Source organism: Dama dama, chromosome 16 (assembly GCF_033118175.1).
Source record: "Dama dama isolate Ldn47 chromosome 16, ASM3311817v1, whole genome shotgun sequence".
Taxonomy (NCBI): Eukaryota; Metazoa; Chordata; class Mammalia; order Artiodactyla; family Cervidae; genus Dama; species Dama dama.
In genome coordinates this window covers 28,046,526-28,063,304 of record NC_083696.1, presented here as the reverse complement: position 1 = coordinate 28,063,304, position 16,779 = coordinate 28,046,526, and the positions used below count along the sequence as shown (strand labels likewise).

Sequence of the window (16,779 nt, the reverse complement as noted above, 5' to 3'; positions counted from 1 at the left end):
AGCAGCTCATCTGAATCAATCACTTAGTTTTCCGAGACCCCCAAGAGAGTACTGAGTATAAAGGTCCAGGTCAGTTTGGGAAGCCAAATGGGAAGATATCTGAAATTTCAAAGGAAGATTAATAATTTAAAAGAACAGAGGTAACCAGCAGGAGAGAATATTTAGATACAACATTCTGGGGCTCCTACAGTGATACAGTTTTTAAAGATAATGGCAGTAACAAAAAATTAAAGCCCAGAGGTGATGGAATAGATACTGAGATCTGAGACTCTAAGGACAAGAAGCATTGAAAGGTATGATGATGGCAAACATCACAAATGAGAAGACTTAAAAAGCCAAAGTCTGAAATGCAGCTACTCCCAACTGAAAGGCCTGTGAAGAGACTCATGGCTTCAGAGGCTGAGGAAAGAGTCTGAGTATTTATCTTCCTCCAAAATATAATTAGGCACAAAAAATAAGCAGGAAGTGATGGTTCCCAATGATGCAACTTAGAATAAAAAAGGCACTTGTACATGACCATTTGCTTAGAAAACAAATGAAGTTATGATTTCTTTTAAAAAGGAAATGAACAACAGACAGACCCAAAGAAACAACATAAGCTTACAGAAACATGCACTCAATAGGTGAGCTGTGTAAAGACATGAACCAAACTGAACGACATCAAATGAGGTGCCTAAAGGTTCTCAGTCAGAGGCTTGATGATGAAATGTTTGAGACTCATTCTAAAAGAACTTCTCAGACAGTCCATGTGAGAACACTGAAAAACAGGCCAATTCTATTTAGCTGGTTCTTCAGTGCATTTAGCAATTATTAAAAGAGAGATATTAAAATTGGTTTCTAGCTCTAACAGGAAGTGGGGGGTATAGAAGTCCATTAATTTATTTCTTTGGACTTAAGAAAGGGGATGAGGGAGGTGCCACACAGACTCCCCTCAGCACCCCATCTGCCACCAGACATTCCAGTGTTTCCACGCCTGAACTGTCATGGTTGTGCCAGAGCAGAGCTTAACACTCATGATTTAAGTTTAGATGTGGCTAGTGTTCAACGCATACATGGGAGAATAATCACCTGCCATGAGAGACACATGGTGGCAATTCTTCCCAACAACAAATACTTATGACAACATTCATAATGATTTTTTCAGTCTCCAAATAACTACCTTTTTAGCGTGTTCGTGCAAAAGTTCTTCAAAGAGGTACAGCCTCTCAGTAAACTGTCAAAAATCAAAAGAGCCAAATCAATGGAAAGTGACTTTGAGTAAGGTGTTCATCCTGGAAGCCTCTAAGAGTAGAAGAGAATGCAGAAATGAAAGGTCAAGTTCTGTGGCACAATAGAGATGATGACAAACAGACAACATCAACCTGCAAGAGAGAGGACCTCGCAAATGGGAGTAACAGCAGACTGTCAGCCCTGGTGCCTTCAAAGTGTTTATTAATGTACACGGAAATGGGGTACTATTTTATATGTGTATCTATGTGTGTACTGCTGTTCCAAGAAAAGATTTCTATCCAATATTTAAAAATTAGTTAACCATCTTAGCTCATATTATTTTGTCCTGAATCAGTTATCCTCCAATCAAAAACAAGTACTATCCTATAGGATAAAAATACAGGCTACAGCTTGGGTGCCTGAGGCCCATTATTTCCTAGAAGCAGGAGTGGGACTGTACATAATGCATTTGCCTTTCTCTTGTGAGCTGCAAGTGGTCGCAGTTAAGGTGATGTCAAAACAGGCCAAAGCCAGGAAACAGGCAAAGGAGATCTGGCATGGAGGGAGGATGTGGTTAAAAGCTCTATGAAACCCAACTGACTCCTGTTGTTTTACTTCTATGCCCCTCCAAATCTCTGAAAGTCCATTTCAGAATTTAAAAGAAGTCTTTTTGGCTTTCAGCACTATCCCAATTGACTGAAAACTGCTTTGGGCTGTTTCAATATTCAAACTATTCAGTCTGAGCTCTACTTTAAAGCCCTCAAAGCAACAAGTTCAGGGACCTCAGGCAGATGCTCACCGCAATCAGGAACCACCTCTGCTGAAAAGCACAAGTTTAGATCACTAGACAAGACCTAGATGGAAAAACTGCCATACGGCCACACCCTAAGAAGAGCGTGGTATGACCCGGCATGTGCAGTCCCGGCTTCGGGACTCTAGTCATCTCATCTGACACCTGGAGAGCACCATCCGGGAAAGCAGAAAGCAGAATTAAATGTGCAAAACACACTTGGCTGTGATGGAAGTCTGAAAAGAACATGTCCGTTCAAAATATGTCTAACTATCATCATCAGAAGGCCTTTTACTTAAATTTTTAATAATTTACATATAAGTGTCAAAGTTAAAAAAAACTCCCATTTCCCCTCATTTATTGTAGAAAAGTTAGAAAAAAAGAAAATGATTAAAAAAAAGAAAAAAAGACTCCCCAGCTGTTCTACCAACCAGAAGAACTGGCATTTTAAGCATATTTTTCCTTTGCCTTGGAGGAGAAAATAGCTACCCACTCCAGTATTCTTGTCTGGAGAATTCTATGGACAAAGGAACCTGGCAGGCTACAGTCTAAGGGGTCCCAAAGAGTCGGACACAACTGAGTGACAAACATACACACACACACACACATAAATATTTAGGCTTGTAAATATTTATAACCTATATGCTTTTACACATATATAAAACACATTTTACATTTATAAAATTAAAGCAATATTTCATAAGTTTTATGTGTAGCCCTTTTCACTTATTGCTCCATAAGCAGTTAACCCAGGTCATTAACTTTTCTTTGAAAACATGACTCTCAATTCACTTGGCAGAATTCATCAATCATTGCCTATTTCTTACTGTTATAAAAAAAATTCTGGCATTACGTTATAATGTACCTAAACTCTTGACTTTTTTGTCAGCATTTCTCTAATATTCCTCTCAGTGGAATTAAAGAGTATTTGATATCTTCCCTAATGAAAAGTTTTAAACCCTAAAATTATGAATCAGTGCTCAATTCTCAAATACTTGTTTGGAGGCACTATCATATTCTTAGCTACATAAAAGTTCGTAGTAAAAAACTGTCCAGAAGAACCCACAAAGAGAAACAGTGGCAGAACTGAACAATTCCTTAAAACAGCAAAACACACAGCGCTCTTAGATTGTTAGCGAGTCCCTTAGGACACAGGCTGCCGGGGGGCTGCACCAGAAACCACCTCAGCACTGAAGGTCACGAGTGGCCCAAAGCCTCAAAGGTGTGAGAGCAGAGAAGTTAAAAAATAGCAAGGAAAACTGTGAAGAACATTCTAAAGTCTGGTGCAGATTATCTTAGGTCGCTTGTGATCTCTGTAAGACAACACTGTCGTGCCTCATGGGTCACCAGCTCTAGGCAAAGATACATACACACAAAAAAGGTGCCTGCCTATCCATCCTGAGATGATGGGAAGTGGGCAATCTGCTCTCTCCTAAAAGGGGATCTGATTTTGGAATATGTTAAAAATGAAATGTCTCGGATCATGATAAACATCCAAAAACAATGGTGAGTCATGGATTTGGTCACAGAACATGTCCATTTTCTTGTCAGAGTGTATACTAACGAAGGAAGTGCAAGATGCTAGGCCAGAGGGTGAAAGAGCTACCCCTCTGGGGGTAGACTGTGACAGTCACCAGGTATAGAAAGTTCCCAAACTCTCAAGAGTTCTCATTTTTTCAACACTTATGTGCAATTAACGTTCCAACAATTATGATGAATCTGATAATATAGACAGAAAGATTTCCTCCAAGTCCTGACAGAGAGCTTTGAAAGTTCTCAATTTAAGAACTCAGAAGTACACAACAGTCTCAGCTTTCCCATATTATAACCCAGAGACCACATTTCCAATGTTAAGAATGAGCTCTGAAAAACAAAACAAAACCCTAAATTAAAATGGTCCAGATTTTCTCAGATGAACAAGTCAAACATTTTTGATTAACTTCCCATCACTGGGACTTTGCTTTCTCCTGTCTTCATTTCTATTTCCAGAAGATTAAACTGGAAAGCCAATATCTGAAACACTTCAGAAGAGTAGGGTTCTTTTCTCACCTTTTAAAACTGCTTTTTCTTGAAGCAGATCTGGTGGTTCTTTTAGTAATGCCTGCACTGCCAGAAATGTTAGGTTCAGATGTTTTACAGCTCTGAACACTGGACTGAAGAATTACTCTGAAAATAGTTGGAAAAAAATAGCATTATATTCACTGAAACAATTTGCAAATACTTGACAGAGGAGGGCATTTTTGCACTTCAGTGCAAATTACTTTCTTGAGAACTGATAGAATTTTCCATAAACACATTTGTCAAAAAAAAAAAATCTGAAACACACTCTTACATCAAGGTCTTTTGAAATAAAGCATCTCATTTCCCTATGAAGGTTTACACAAAGATAACCAGAAAACTTTGCTTTTGGAAAATGAATCACCACCCGGCATGTCAAGCAATTCCCACACCAAAGAAATCAATCAGCAAGACAAATTTTTGTGCCCCAAAGTAAAATCAGATTCTCAGAATTCTAGTCATGAAACAAGAAATCATTTTAAATCATTTTAAAACCCTAATTCTAAAGACTATGAACATAAATATATACACAGTATTCACTCTTCAAAGATGGAAGAACAAGCAACAGAACTCAAGTCAACTTGAATCAAACTCAAGTCAAACTCATGTTTTTTATAACATTTCAAATTTTAAAAAGATGTTCAAAGCAATATTTTTTTTAATCTGGATTACAACTACCTACTACGTCATCAACTACCATTAAAATGAAATTGTTTTAATTTTGTGAAACTTTATTTAATTAGACTCTAGACATCTCAAGGAACTGATACCTATGGCAAATGAACAGATCAGAAAGAACCCCTCAGATAAAGCCCACATAGAATACCTGCTCAAAAGCAGAGGGTGTTTTAAATTTCCCCATTGAACTGTCATAGGGACAACAGCAGAAAACACCAAAAAATTTTACAAGCAATTCTTTTCTCCAAGAGATAATGACTAAAACACTGAACTTCATACATACACATTTATACATAGTCAACTTTTATTCATCTGTGGGAGAAAACACTATAAAAGTTTTATCCTCTCATATCCAAACATACAGGTGAGACAGCCAACAACAACTTACAAGAACCCAGCTCCTGAGTAACAAGAAACCTTCATAACTAACTAGCAGTCAGTCCTACCTCCTATGCCTGTGTTAACACCACATTAGTTAATAACCAAAGCCAGGTCCTTAAAATGTAGTAAATTCTTATAACTTCAGTATTACTCAAACCATAGAATAATTAGCATTTAGTAAAATGCTAACTTCTCATCATTGAACAAACAATGGGGCTGTATTACACTAGAGCAGAAGTCTGGAGGTCAGTGGTTTTCAAGCCATTTTGGGGGAGAGGAAGGGAGAGCTGAGGATGGGGGACTGCTAGCCAAGCTGTTTCTCTTTAAATGAGAAGCATTTCTGAAAGCCTTATGAATGAAGCCTTCAATATCACTGAGGGAAACTGATCCTGGGTAAACGAGTCAATGCTTGATTCAGGATTTCTAATAGAGTTTTATCATCCTATATGTTGGCTGTTTTAACAAAAGAGAAAATGTATATGCTGACATAGTTACATGATCAAAAAGGGTACCAACTGCTCTGGCATATAAATTCTATTGTTGAAAACAAGGAGTTATTTTTACATTCTTTCTCATTTTATAAAGTGAGGAGAAGATATTTAGTTGCCTCCGCTAAGGCTGTGAATCTAGAATTTTTCATAGAGAAAACAAAACAATGGAAACAAACAGCAACAATTCCATTGCTATTACGGAAGCCCAGGCCCAGCGCTTCATGCTGCTACTGCTGTCCTGAAGCCTCTTGCCCACGTAACAGGCTCAAGGTTTTTATCTCCATTTCTTATAAACAGAGAAAATGAGACTCCTGTTGGCTTTTCTGAAATACCACATCTACTTTTCAAATAATTTGAGGCTACTTATGGTCAAAAGTATCAACTATTACAGTGTAAAATCAGAAAAAAAAACCAAGAGTCAATACACTGCCTGCTGAGGAAATTTACCTCCTGATTTCTTAAATTAACTATTATGCCTAAATATTATTCTAACAAGAAATGACTGCTAACTCATAGTTTAAGCTGATAGGAAACATCTTTTTAAAATTATTTACTTCTCTATAAAATTAGTGTGAACAATTCAGGAAGTAATATTAGTAGCTGATAATTTATGTGCAATTTTGAAAATAAGAGCATGACAGAAATTTGGAATGCATTAATCTCATCAATAACATTCAGGTCACCAGTTATTTGCATTAAAAACAGGCTAGTTATTTCATCTATAGGTTATATATCAATAAAGTGGGAAGAAAACACAGCAACTAAACTTAGATATTACTTATCTTACATATAACACCCTAAGGTGGGTTAAGCTAGCCAACAAGGGTGAAGTATTTACTCTGCCATGGGGATGTGGGAACTCGGTACCTCCCATCTTGCACACCAGGCCAACCGTACAGCTTTGCCGGACAACATTCAGCACACGTCATTTCTCGTTTCCATCTTTTCCTGACAGAACCCTCAGTCCTACTTTCTATCTCTTGCCCTTACTAGAATTCCTATTCTTCTCTGCAACATCTTTTGAGGGCCAGTATTTTCAGATTTTGGATACAAAAATACCTGCAACTTGAGGCAAAGCAAAAAAATTTGAAAAGCCAGGTCTCTAATCAATCAAGTCATAAAGTGCTCTGAAATAAATGTTCATTCCAAGAAGAGGATCCATCATGCAACCATGCACTATTTACACTGGCTGTCCACCAGCAATACAAAAAGAGCCTTCAAAAAGATGGGCCTGAGGCCCTGCAACATGCAGAGGTCCCCTTCCCACTGTCTATGGGGTCCTCTGCAGCACGTTAAGTGCCATCATTACAGGCGAGCTCTCCAGGCAGGCCAGGCAACAACCTATCAGGCAATGCTACATCATCAGCCAATAGAGGCGAACGTCTACAGCAGTGCCCTGGAGTAGTTACCTCAAAAGATAATTACAAGGATTATACCTGTTTACATCACTGGTACTGTTGAAACCTTTTGGTTTCCATAAATTGCAAATTAATCAGAGCAGGCTAAAGTAAATACTCTGATTTGGGTCTAGAAATACAGTGGCAAATGTTAGTAATAACAAAAAATGTTATGTCCCGGCACAGAATACCAAAAAGAGCCTGATGATACCATTTTTAAACATATCTTGCAAAAAATAATATAAGCATGAAATGCCTAAATATTATTAGCAAGGACTCCACCTGTTCTAATGGCCACTCAGAACAGTTTGAGAAGAACAAATCTACGCAGTGCACGATGTTCCTGAATCAGAATGTGTGAAATCTAAGATCCATGAGAAGTAAAGGAACAGAACAAAACATCGTAAAGGGATAATTTCATATCAGAAATACTGCCTGTGTAACAATAAGCTTGGGCTTCCCAGGTGGCACGAGTGGTAAAGAATCTGCCTGCCAGCGCAGAAGATGTAAGGGTTTAATCCCTGAGTTGGGAAGATCCCCTGGAGGAGGAAATGGCAACCCCAAGTCCCATGGACAGAGGAGCCTGGCAGGCTATAGTCCACAGGGTTGCAAAGAGTCAGACCCAATTGAAACAACATAGTAAGCAAGCAAGCAAATAGTCTATACCAATAAGACATTTTTTAAATATCATAAATAGGAACATGTTAAGCAGATTTTCCTTAAATTTGAAAAGAAAAGCATCTGCTAGATTTTTAAATCTTTTCTAGCCATTTGAAGACATTCAATGAAAGCACAAAGAATTGGAGTTGGTTGCAATGGAATTATACTTTGGAGGAGATCCTAGAAGGCACTTTTATATTCCTTTATAACTCCCAAGTCCAAGTCAGAACAGGACAAGAAATTCTTAAAATTTGAGCTAAATAAAAAATTTGGAGAAAAAAGAATGCAGCCTGGATGTAAGAGGGTAGCGGGGAACCACACTTTCAAAACACACACCCTCCTTTTCTGTGCTCTTGCCCTTAACTACATGATGTTCTCCAGTAAGCTTCTTGCCACATTCTGCAGAAAAGGAGTCTCTTCACTGTTAAGCTATTCATTTAATGACAAAGAGTATCCGGAGAAAACAGACTGTGCCTCGACTAATCTAATAAAAACATTCTGATGACGGTTGTGGGAAAGGAGGAGCGTGGGAGCACGAGGAGCACAGTAATTGTCAAATGGAAACACACAGACAAGACTCCAGTCTTCTCTGCTTTCCTACTTTCATTCAGCACCAAGTGCTGAAAACTATACTTAACTGTATGCCCTAAAGAGGAGGAAGTGAAACAAGGCGGAGGAGAAAAGTTTGCTTACTTAAGATAGAAGACTGGGCCGGCTGAGAGGGCACTGTGTTCAAGGGCAGGATCAGAGGTGAAAAAGGATGCAATGCTCAGGAGACCTCACCTTTCCTAACAGCAGAAAACCAGTGGGAAAATTCTTTTTGCTTGATTGGAAAGACTATATTAAAGATATCTACTCAAGAAAACCAGAGGAAAGCTGTACAGACAACTGACTGAAAGAAAAACCATCCCAATGATCCCAAACTAACTGTATATTTTTGATAGGAAAAAGAAACTACTTCATTGTCATCATAAATTGCTATTTCAAAAAAAAAAAATCTGTTAAGAGTAAGTGCATTTTAAAAACAAAGTGTGTTATTTTTAACGTCCCTTGTACGAAACTAACAGTGAAGACTTCCTTCCCTACCACCAACCCAGGAAGTGCAAAGGATACAGAATAAGAACCTTGGAAAAAAGGCAAATCAAACAAAGCTAGAAGAGCTGATAGTGGGAAAAACATGCATCATGAGAAAAAACACTGGACACCAGAGGTGAGCGCTAGTAGAGAAATGGAATGGGACACTTACACAGCAGCTATCTGTCAAGGGTCCTGATGGCTACTGTGTTCTGAAACCATCGAGACAGAATAGCAGGATGGGGAGAATGTAGTCACAAACAATCCACCAGATGACAATACTACACAGTGCAGAGGTCAGCACAGCTAGGGGACATCTGGAAAGGGGCGAAGGGGAAAGAACAGACGTTCAAACTGAGAAGCCAATGAATACAAAAATAAATAAAGCCCCGTGTGAATTTCAGACACCCTGCGACGCAAAGGGGCAGCAAACAGGGATCCAACTTTGCTGTTTTATGTTGGGGGGAAAAAAGCTGTCTTCAGTTTTAAACAGATTTGATATTTGGTAACAAAAGATTAGACCCAATCTCTAGTTGGATACCCCCCATGTTAATTTAATTTGTATGATACAGAAATTAAGAGTCACAGCTATGTGATTGAAATTCTTTAAAAAGCACAATAACCACACAGAAAACCAAATCACAGACAAAAATGAGGCAAAACAAACCAAAAAAAAAAAAAAAAAAAAACCCTGAGCTGATAATTAACAACAATCTCATAGGAGGCACAATTAATCATAAGTGAACACAACAGAGCATGTGTCTGCATTATAGATTTTCATTTGTTCCTCTAGTAAAGCTCATGGCAAGAGAATTTTTTCCAATGATGAAGCATACCTACCCTACACTGGTAAGAGGGTTCTAAGGGATTATTCAAGGATAACTATATCTGTATTTTTACCTGCTTATAGGATACACTTCCATTCTTCATGCATCATTTTCCTTTACCCCTAGCAAACCTGGCAGAAATCATCAGTACAGTACAGAAAGAGGTAGCATGGATTAAGTTATAAAATCTACTGAATCAATTTTAGCAGAGACAATAACAGGTTTGCCATTACGTTTTGAGTATCACTTGAAGATCATGGTGCTATACCATCGCCTGTCTTCATGATAGTCGGGATCAGAGAAGCTCTCTGACAAAATCACTAATTTCATAATTTCTAATACTTTAATTCTCCCCAAATATTGACTGTGAAATAGAAATCAATGATTGGATGTACTATATAACTTTCTTCTAAGAATCATCAGTACTCATCTATTTTTTCACTCACTTTCCCTCTTACAGGTATTTTCATTTGGCTAAGTACCAACAGTGAAGCAAAATAACATGTCCACATTGACACACGGCAGAAACATTTCAGATGTTTAACCCAAGCTTCTGCTCAGGAGACTTTTACTTCTAAAAGGGGACTTTTAACTTCTAAAACAACACAAAGACCTTGGAAAGAAAAGAAATCTCCAGTTGACCTTTACTGGGGCCAAAGGAACTACAAAGAAGAGCAAAGAAGAGATGACTTAACAGCCAAGAGGGTCGGAAAAAGCAGAGAGAATAAGGAAGGAGAAGGATGGAAAATCTACTGTGACTAATTGTAAATCCTCCAGGGCCTTTACACATAATTAAGAGCTTAGAATTTCAGCATTTTGCTTTTTCCTTTAAAAGTGTGACTTAAAAGCTTATTAATTGTGTGCGTGGGGAGAGGACAGTTTGGGGACTATTCTATTGTTTTGGGGATTATAAATACAATTAAAGGGAATCAGCAGTGAAAGCTGAGGGCTGGGGTTCCATCATTGGTCCGGGAATTAAGATCCCACAAGCCATGAAGCATGGCCAAAAAAAATAAAAAAGATTGTTTAACGTATGCCAAGAGTGCTTCACAAGGGGACAGTGCCTTTTACACCTTTTGGGATAAGGTGGGGTGTAACTAAGCAAATGGATAGCATAGAGGCTGGAATTTTCTCCATGGTTTGTTGCTAGTTACTATCATTCAGCCATCCATCAAGTTCCATCTCAGGGAACGGCACATACTAAGATAAATATCACAGCATCTCGTGTCATCTTCTGGTTTCCAACAATATTTCTAATTTCAGTCTACATTCGTTGTTTTCTTTTATGCTACCACAAACCTTTGATCTATGGAAGAGACTTTCATAGTTTCATTTTTTTAGAAAGGAGCATCGAATGATTTGTACTCTCATAAAACATATTCACAAGGTAGCAGATAGAGTTACTAAAGGAAATTTCCTTTAAGCACTATCAAACTCAAGAACCTTTGACTAAGCAGAATTCCCATCCCCTGACTCGCAACTTGACTTCTGAACAGAAGGCAACAAGCTATTGAGAAATAAACTGATGCTGCAGATTTTTTAAAACAGAACAAAAAACCTGGACATAACTAAAAGCAACCCCACAAAATAATCCATTTTATAGGGCTTGTGATTCCAAGTGTGGTCCCTGGACCAGCAGCAGCATCTTTGACACCTGGGAGCTTGCCAAAAAAGAAATGCAGAATCAGATGGCATCCCAGACCCACTGACCATTATCTGCATTTTAACAAGCTGCCCAGGAGACTCAATCGCACAGTGAGGTTTGGACAGCACTGCTCTAGGGCACTAGCTATTTCCTCCTGTATAAAACTGGCTTCAGAATGATTATTTGGAGGGACTATACTATTTTTAAATAAAAAGAACCATTAAGACCTTAAATGAAGACTTGAAATTAAAAACAAAATGGCATTTGGAATTTAAAAAATTATTTAAAATGCACCATTCTTACAGCATTCTAGTTGACTGCATGCACAACAGCAAAGAGAATGCTTAATCAATGCCTATAATCAATACTGATGCCTTTCATTCACACGGCACTTTATTATGGAAAACTCATTCCTTCCCTTTGGGTCTTTTAAGAATCTGCCAAGGCAGTGGCCCATGATGATACATCCTTTAAGTGGAACTGAACTTTGGGATTTAAGATTATGAGAAGATACTAGTGAAGGACCACTTTTAATTACAGAGGCCTGTTCTTCAGACTTAGGGACACAGAGAAGCCTTCAGAGAGTGGGAAAAATTGAGAAGAGTACATTGAAACATATACATTACCCAGTATAAAATAGATGGCTAATGGAAATCTGCTGTTTAACACAGGGAGCTCAAGCCAGTGCTCTGTGATGACCTAGAAGGGTAGGATGGAGGGGGCAGCTGGTGGGAGAAGAGGGAAGGGCTATATGTATACTTACGGCTAATTCACGTTGTTATATGGCAGAAACCAACACAACATTGTAAGGCAATTATCCTCCAATTCGAAATAAATTTCTTCCCCCTCTAGCTCAGACAGTAAAGAATCTGTCTGCAACACAGGAGACCTGGGTTCAATCCCTGGGTCAGGAAGATCCTCTGGAGAAGGGAAGGGCAATCCACTCCAGAATTCTTGCCTGGAGAATCCTATGGACAGGGGAGCCTGGCAGGCTACAGTCCGTGGGGTCACAAAGAGTCGGACACAACTGAGCGACTAACACCACTCCTACTACTGTGTCATAGTTTCTTACCATATTACAAGATGCTTACTGAATAACAAGATAACCTGTCTCCATCACCAAAAAGGCAGGGCGGGGGGTGCTGCAGAATTTGGTACCCATCCCACATTGAAAGGTACTAGAAGGAAGGAATCCAATGGCACAGGTAGTAGTATCTACTAAAGAATATCCTGGAAAAAAAATACAATGGCCAAGTTTTTTATTTTACCATCTTTCTAACAATCCTGGATGTTCCTAAAGATTGAATCTCAACTAACATTTACACGAGGAACTATAAGAGGACACACACAGACAACCTAATGACTATAAAACTTGCTATCTCCACTTTAAATCTCCTTCTGTGATTTGAAAAGAATTCCTCCAACAAAAAGTTCATATAAAAATATAATTTAATCAATTCATTGTTGACTTAAAATAACATGACATTAAGCCACCATATCACCATTAATTAAAATCCACCATATCAAAACAAATTATGTGTAATATGCTAGTAAATTTGAAGAAGTTTGCAATTTTAACAACTACAGACAAACCTACCTTCTATAGTTTACATTTGCTGTCACTCTCTTGAGGATGTAAAATGGTTATGAGAAATGAATATTGCATACCATATTAGTAAACAAAGAAACCAGCTATTGCAGTCACCAGCCAAAGGTGAACTGGTAAGCTCTGAAGGAACTCAGAAAGGAGAATACCTGCCATCTAGCAGCCACCAGACTGCAGCCACTCCCCACGACGAGCCCTGAGGAGACTGGGATATGAAAACACAGAATACTGGACCCAAACAGCTGAGGTGCTGATCAGAGGAATGATTTCAGTGAGCCCAGACTCCTGCATCTTCCCATACATCTTCCCATAAATTCCTTCACTTGAGATATCTAGCTTTCTTTTATTAATGGTGATCTTTTAACATTAAGACTACCTGCCCTTTGCTGCAAAATCCTATATAGCCTGGTGCCTCCCTGCACACCCCCATCACCTCCTCAGAGCAGTTCTCTCAGGGTTACTTGAAATGCTGCCTCCTAGGTTTCGAAGTCCTAAAAATTTTTAGTTGACACTTACTATCCATAGAGAAATAGTTTTCTGAATAGTGCTTTCCTATCTATACAAGCTAGAGAGGTTACAACAGAGGACAGAGATAAATTAAAGATACCTAAGAGTTTCTTAGGCAACACCATTAGACTGTAAATAAAGTAGATACTCATTTCAAGGTGGCATAATGGTCATGCAACCATGGAGAAAATGTATAGGAAAAAAATGCTCATGAAGGACCTTATACACAAATTAAATAACAACTACTACACGAAGGAAATCAGACTCACGTGAGAGGAATAGCGTTTGTTTTTGATTGCCTTCTGCTTTTCAGGGCCCGAAGTCTATCACCTTGTGTCACTCCATTGATTTCGTCGTCATCACTGTACTGTGTAAGTAGAGAAACACTGAGCTAATGACTTAAGCTGTCCTTATTAATGCAGTGAAGCAGAGCAGCTATATTTATCCATACAGATCATACACAGACACATACAAATATATTCATTCATACCTCAACTTTCTGATGAACCCTAAAATATCTTGCTGCTTTCAAAATAAAGCTATAGGACACATTTCAGGACACCTGAAAGCTGACTTTCACAAAGAACCCAGCAGCACTCTTATTATAAAACATTTTGACAGTGAAGAAGCATAATGGGTTTTCAACATTGAAAACACTTTCTTTAAATTTTGCAATCTACTTACCACTACAAAACATATTTAGTACTGCTACCCCCTAAACTCTTGGTTCTTTAAGGTTCCCCATTTGCGAACAAGTGGTCTCCTAAATCAGCTATCATGAAATGGGAAAAAACGGGGAGAGGGGGTATCACTAGGTCCATATAAAGAGTTTACTTTACATACCTCTTTTTATCCCAGTGCCTTGTGAGTAAACAAAACATAAATTTATAGTTTTATGGACACATAACTTTAACTATTTTGACTAAAAAGTTCCTAGACAGGGCAATAAGTATAAAAAATATGTGACGATAATCCCTCAGAATGTGCTTTATTTATCTACAATTTTCTCCATGCCCTAAAAGCTTCTCAACAGCACTTAAAGCAATGACAACAGCACGATGGGGGTGGTTCGATTACCAGTTCAGGTTCTTGCTTGTCTTGATTCTCGACCCCATTGATTGAAATGTCATCCACGGCCAAAAGGAGCTTTGAGACAGCCGCCCTGTGTTTTCCATTCTCCTGACCCCTCAACTTTTGACGAAAATAGTCACCTTCTATCCAGAGGCTTGCCTGTTTCCTGCAGCATTTAAGTAACAATATCAAAATACAGCCTTCCAGAAAGAAACACACCAACAACTTTCTCCTACTGTTGTTACCAGGGACTAAGAAAAATTCTAATTCCCATCACCTTCCAGACCCATGAATTCCTGAGGAATTACTGATAGTGCAGTTTGTAAAGAATCCATCTGCAATGCAGGAGACCCTGATTTGATTCCTGGGTTGGGAAGATCCACTGGAGATGGGACAGGCTACCCACTCTAGAATTCATGGGCTTCCCTTGTGGCTCAGCTGGTAAAGAAACCACCTGCAATGCAGAAGACCTGAGTTCAATCCCTGGGTTGGGAAGATCCCCTTGGAGAAAGGAAGGGCTACCCACTCCAGTATTCTGGCCTGGAGAATTACATGGACTGTATTACATGGACTTTGTGATCCATGGGGTCACAAAGAGTCGGACACAACTGAGTGACTTTCACTTTCATCCACTTACATCATCAAAAATTGTTGCTGTGGTCCAATCACCGAGCCAGGTCTGCAGATTCTGACCCAAGCAATGGTCTCGGTTGCTGTCATCCTGTAATGCTTCATGATGTAGCAGGCTATCAAAGTGCCTGTCCGTCCAAGGCCAGCTTAGAAAAGAAACAGACCAATGAGACCTGGTCTCATCTGTTTCAGAATTTTGTTGGGCAGGTAGAATTTTCTTAAAAGCTCCCCAGGATTCTGCTCCCCTCAACAGTGCTTTTCATGTTTTGATGTACAGTACAACCAAGTAGAGAGCTTTAATTGGTATGTGATGCAGCCTAGAACAGAGATTCCTAAAATCGCCCACGATTCTATGTTTAACCAAGACTGAAATCCACTTTCTAAGAGATAATTCTCAGTAACAGTGTTTTATACTCTGGGTTTTCAGTTAATAATACCATCATCTTTCTAAAAATATAAGCTTAAAATCTTGTACTTTCTCCCTCATCCAACATTTTTTTCTACTCCACCTTTATACATATTTGCACATGGACTCCCCCCTCCCCCTGCCTCTCTTCCTGTTGTCCTTCTTTACTCTCATCTAGACTAGTATCATTACCTCCTGTGATGATTAACTCTAAGTGTCAATCTGGCAGGTGTAGCTGGATGAGATTGGTAGACTCTGAGTAAGCTGACTGCCCTCCATACTGTGGGTAGGCCTCATCCAATCAGTTGAAAGTCTGAAAAGAACAAAACATCCACCTCCCAAGGCAGAGACACTGCCAACAAAGGTCTGTATAGTCAAAGCTATGGTTTTTCCAGTGGTCATGTATGGATGTGAGAGTTGGACTATAAAAAAGGTCGAGTGCCAAAGAATTGATGCTCTTGAACTGTGCTGTTGAAGACTCTTGAGAGTTCCTTGGACTGCAAGGAGATCCAACCAGTCAACCTTAAAGGAAATCAACCCTGAATAGCCATTGGAAGGACTGATGCTGAAGCTGAAGCCCCAAAACTTTGGCCACCTGATGTGAAGAGCTGACTCACAGGAAAAGACCCTGATGCTGGGAAAGACTGAAGGCAGAAGAAGAAGGGGGCAACAGAGGACAAGATGGTTAAATGGCATCACTAATTCAAAGGACATGAGTTGGAGCAAGCTCCGGGAGATGGTGAAGGACAGGGAGGCCTGGCGTGCTGCAGTCCGTGGGGTTGCAAAGAGTCGGAAATGACTGAGCCACTGAACAACAACAAAGTTAGAGGGAATTTTTTACCAGACAGGCTTTGGACTTCAACTGCACCACTGGCTCTCCTGGGTCTCCAGTCTGCCAGTCCACATTGCAGCTTTTATACTCACCAGCCTATATATTCCCATAAGCCAGTTCCTTATAATAAATCTCCTTCTGTATATGTACATATCCTACTAGCTCTATTTCTCTGGGAAACTCAAACTAACACAGATCTTGGTACTGTGAAGTGGCATACTACTCAAACACTATGTAAAAATGTGATAGTGACTTTGGCATTGGGACTGTAAAGTCCAGGAGAGTTTTAAGGCACATAATAGAAAAAACCTAGACTGCCTTGAAGAGACTATTGGTAGGAGGAAAATGGACATCAATGGAGATTCCAGTGCAGACTCATGTGGAAACTGAAAGAAAAGCAATCTTTATTAGAAAGTGGCCAAAAAAACCCAGAAACCACCTGGCTGAATTGTGTTCTAATGCTTTGTGGGAGACAGAACTTCTGAGTGACACCCTTGGGCATTTAACACAGTAGATT

At 39.2% G+C, this 16,779-nt stretch overlaps 1 protein-coding gene across 8 annotated transcripts in view; it reads right to left on the bottom strand.

Moving 5' to 3' along the window:
- CDC14B (cell division cycle 14B) overlaps positions 1 to 16,779 on the bottom strand; it is a 70,807-nt gene that overhangs the window by 19,694 nt on the left and 34,334 nt on the right. For 4 of the 8 annotated variants that reach the window (XM_061163658.1, XM_061163656.1, XM_061163660.1 and 1 more), the window contains exons 10-13: positions 15,032 to 15,170; positions 14,401 to 14,560; positions 13,593 to 13,690; positions 4,049 to 4,165 (exon numbers count right to left, since the gene is read on the bottom strand). In XM_061163658.1, coding sequence (XP_061019641.1) covers positions 4,049 to 4,165; positions 13,593 to 13,690; positions 14,401 to 14,560; positions 15,032 to 15,170 — 514 coding nt within the window. Of the gene's footprint in view, positions 1 to 4,048; positions 4,166 to 8,910; positions 9,056 to 13,592; positions 13,691 to 14,400; positions 14,561 to 15,031; positions 15,171 to 16,779 lie in introns of all 8 variants that reach the window. The other 4 variants (XM_061163661.1, XM_061163663.1, XM_061163664.1 and 1 more) reach the window with 2 other exon arrangements.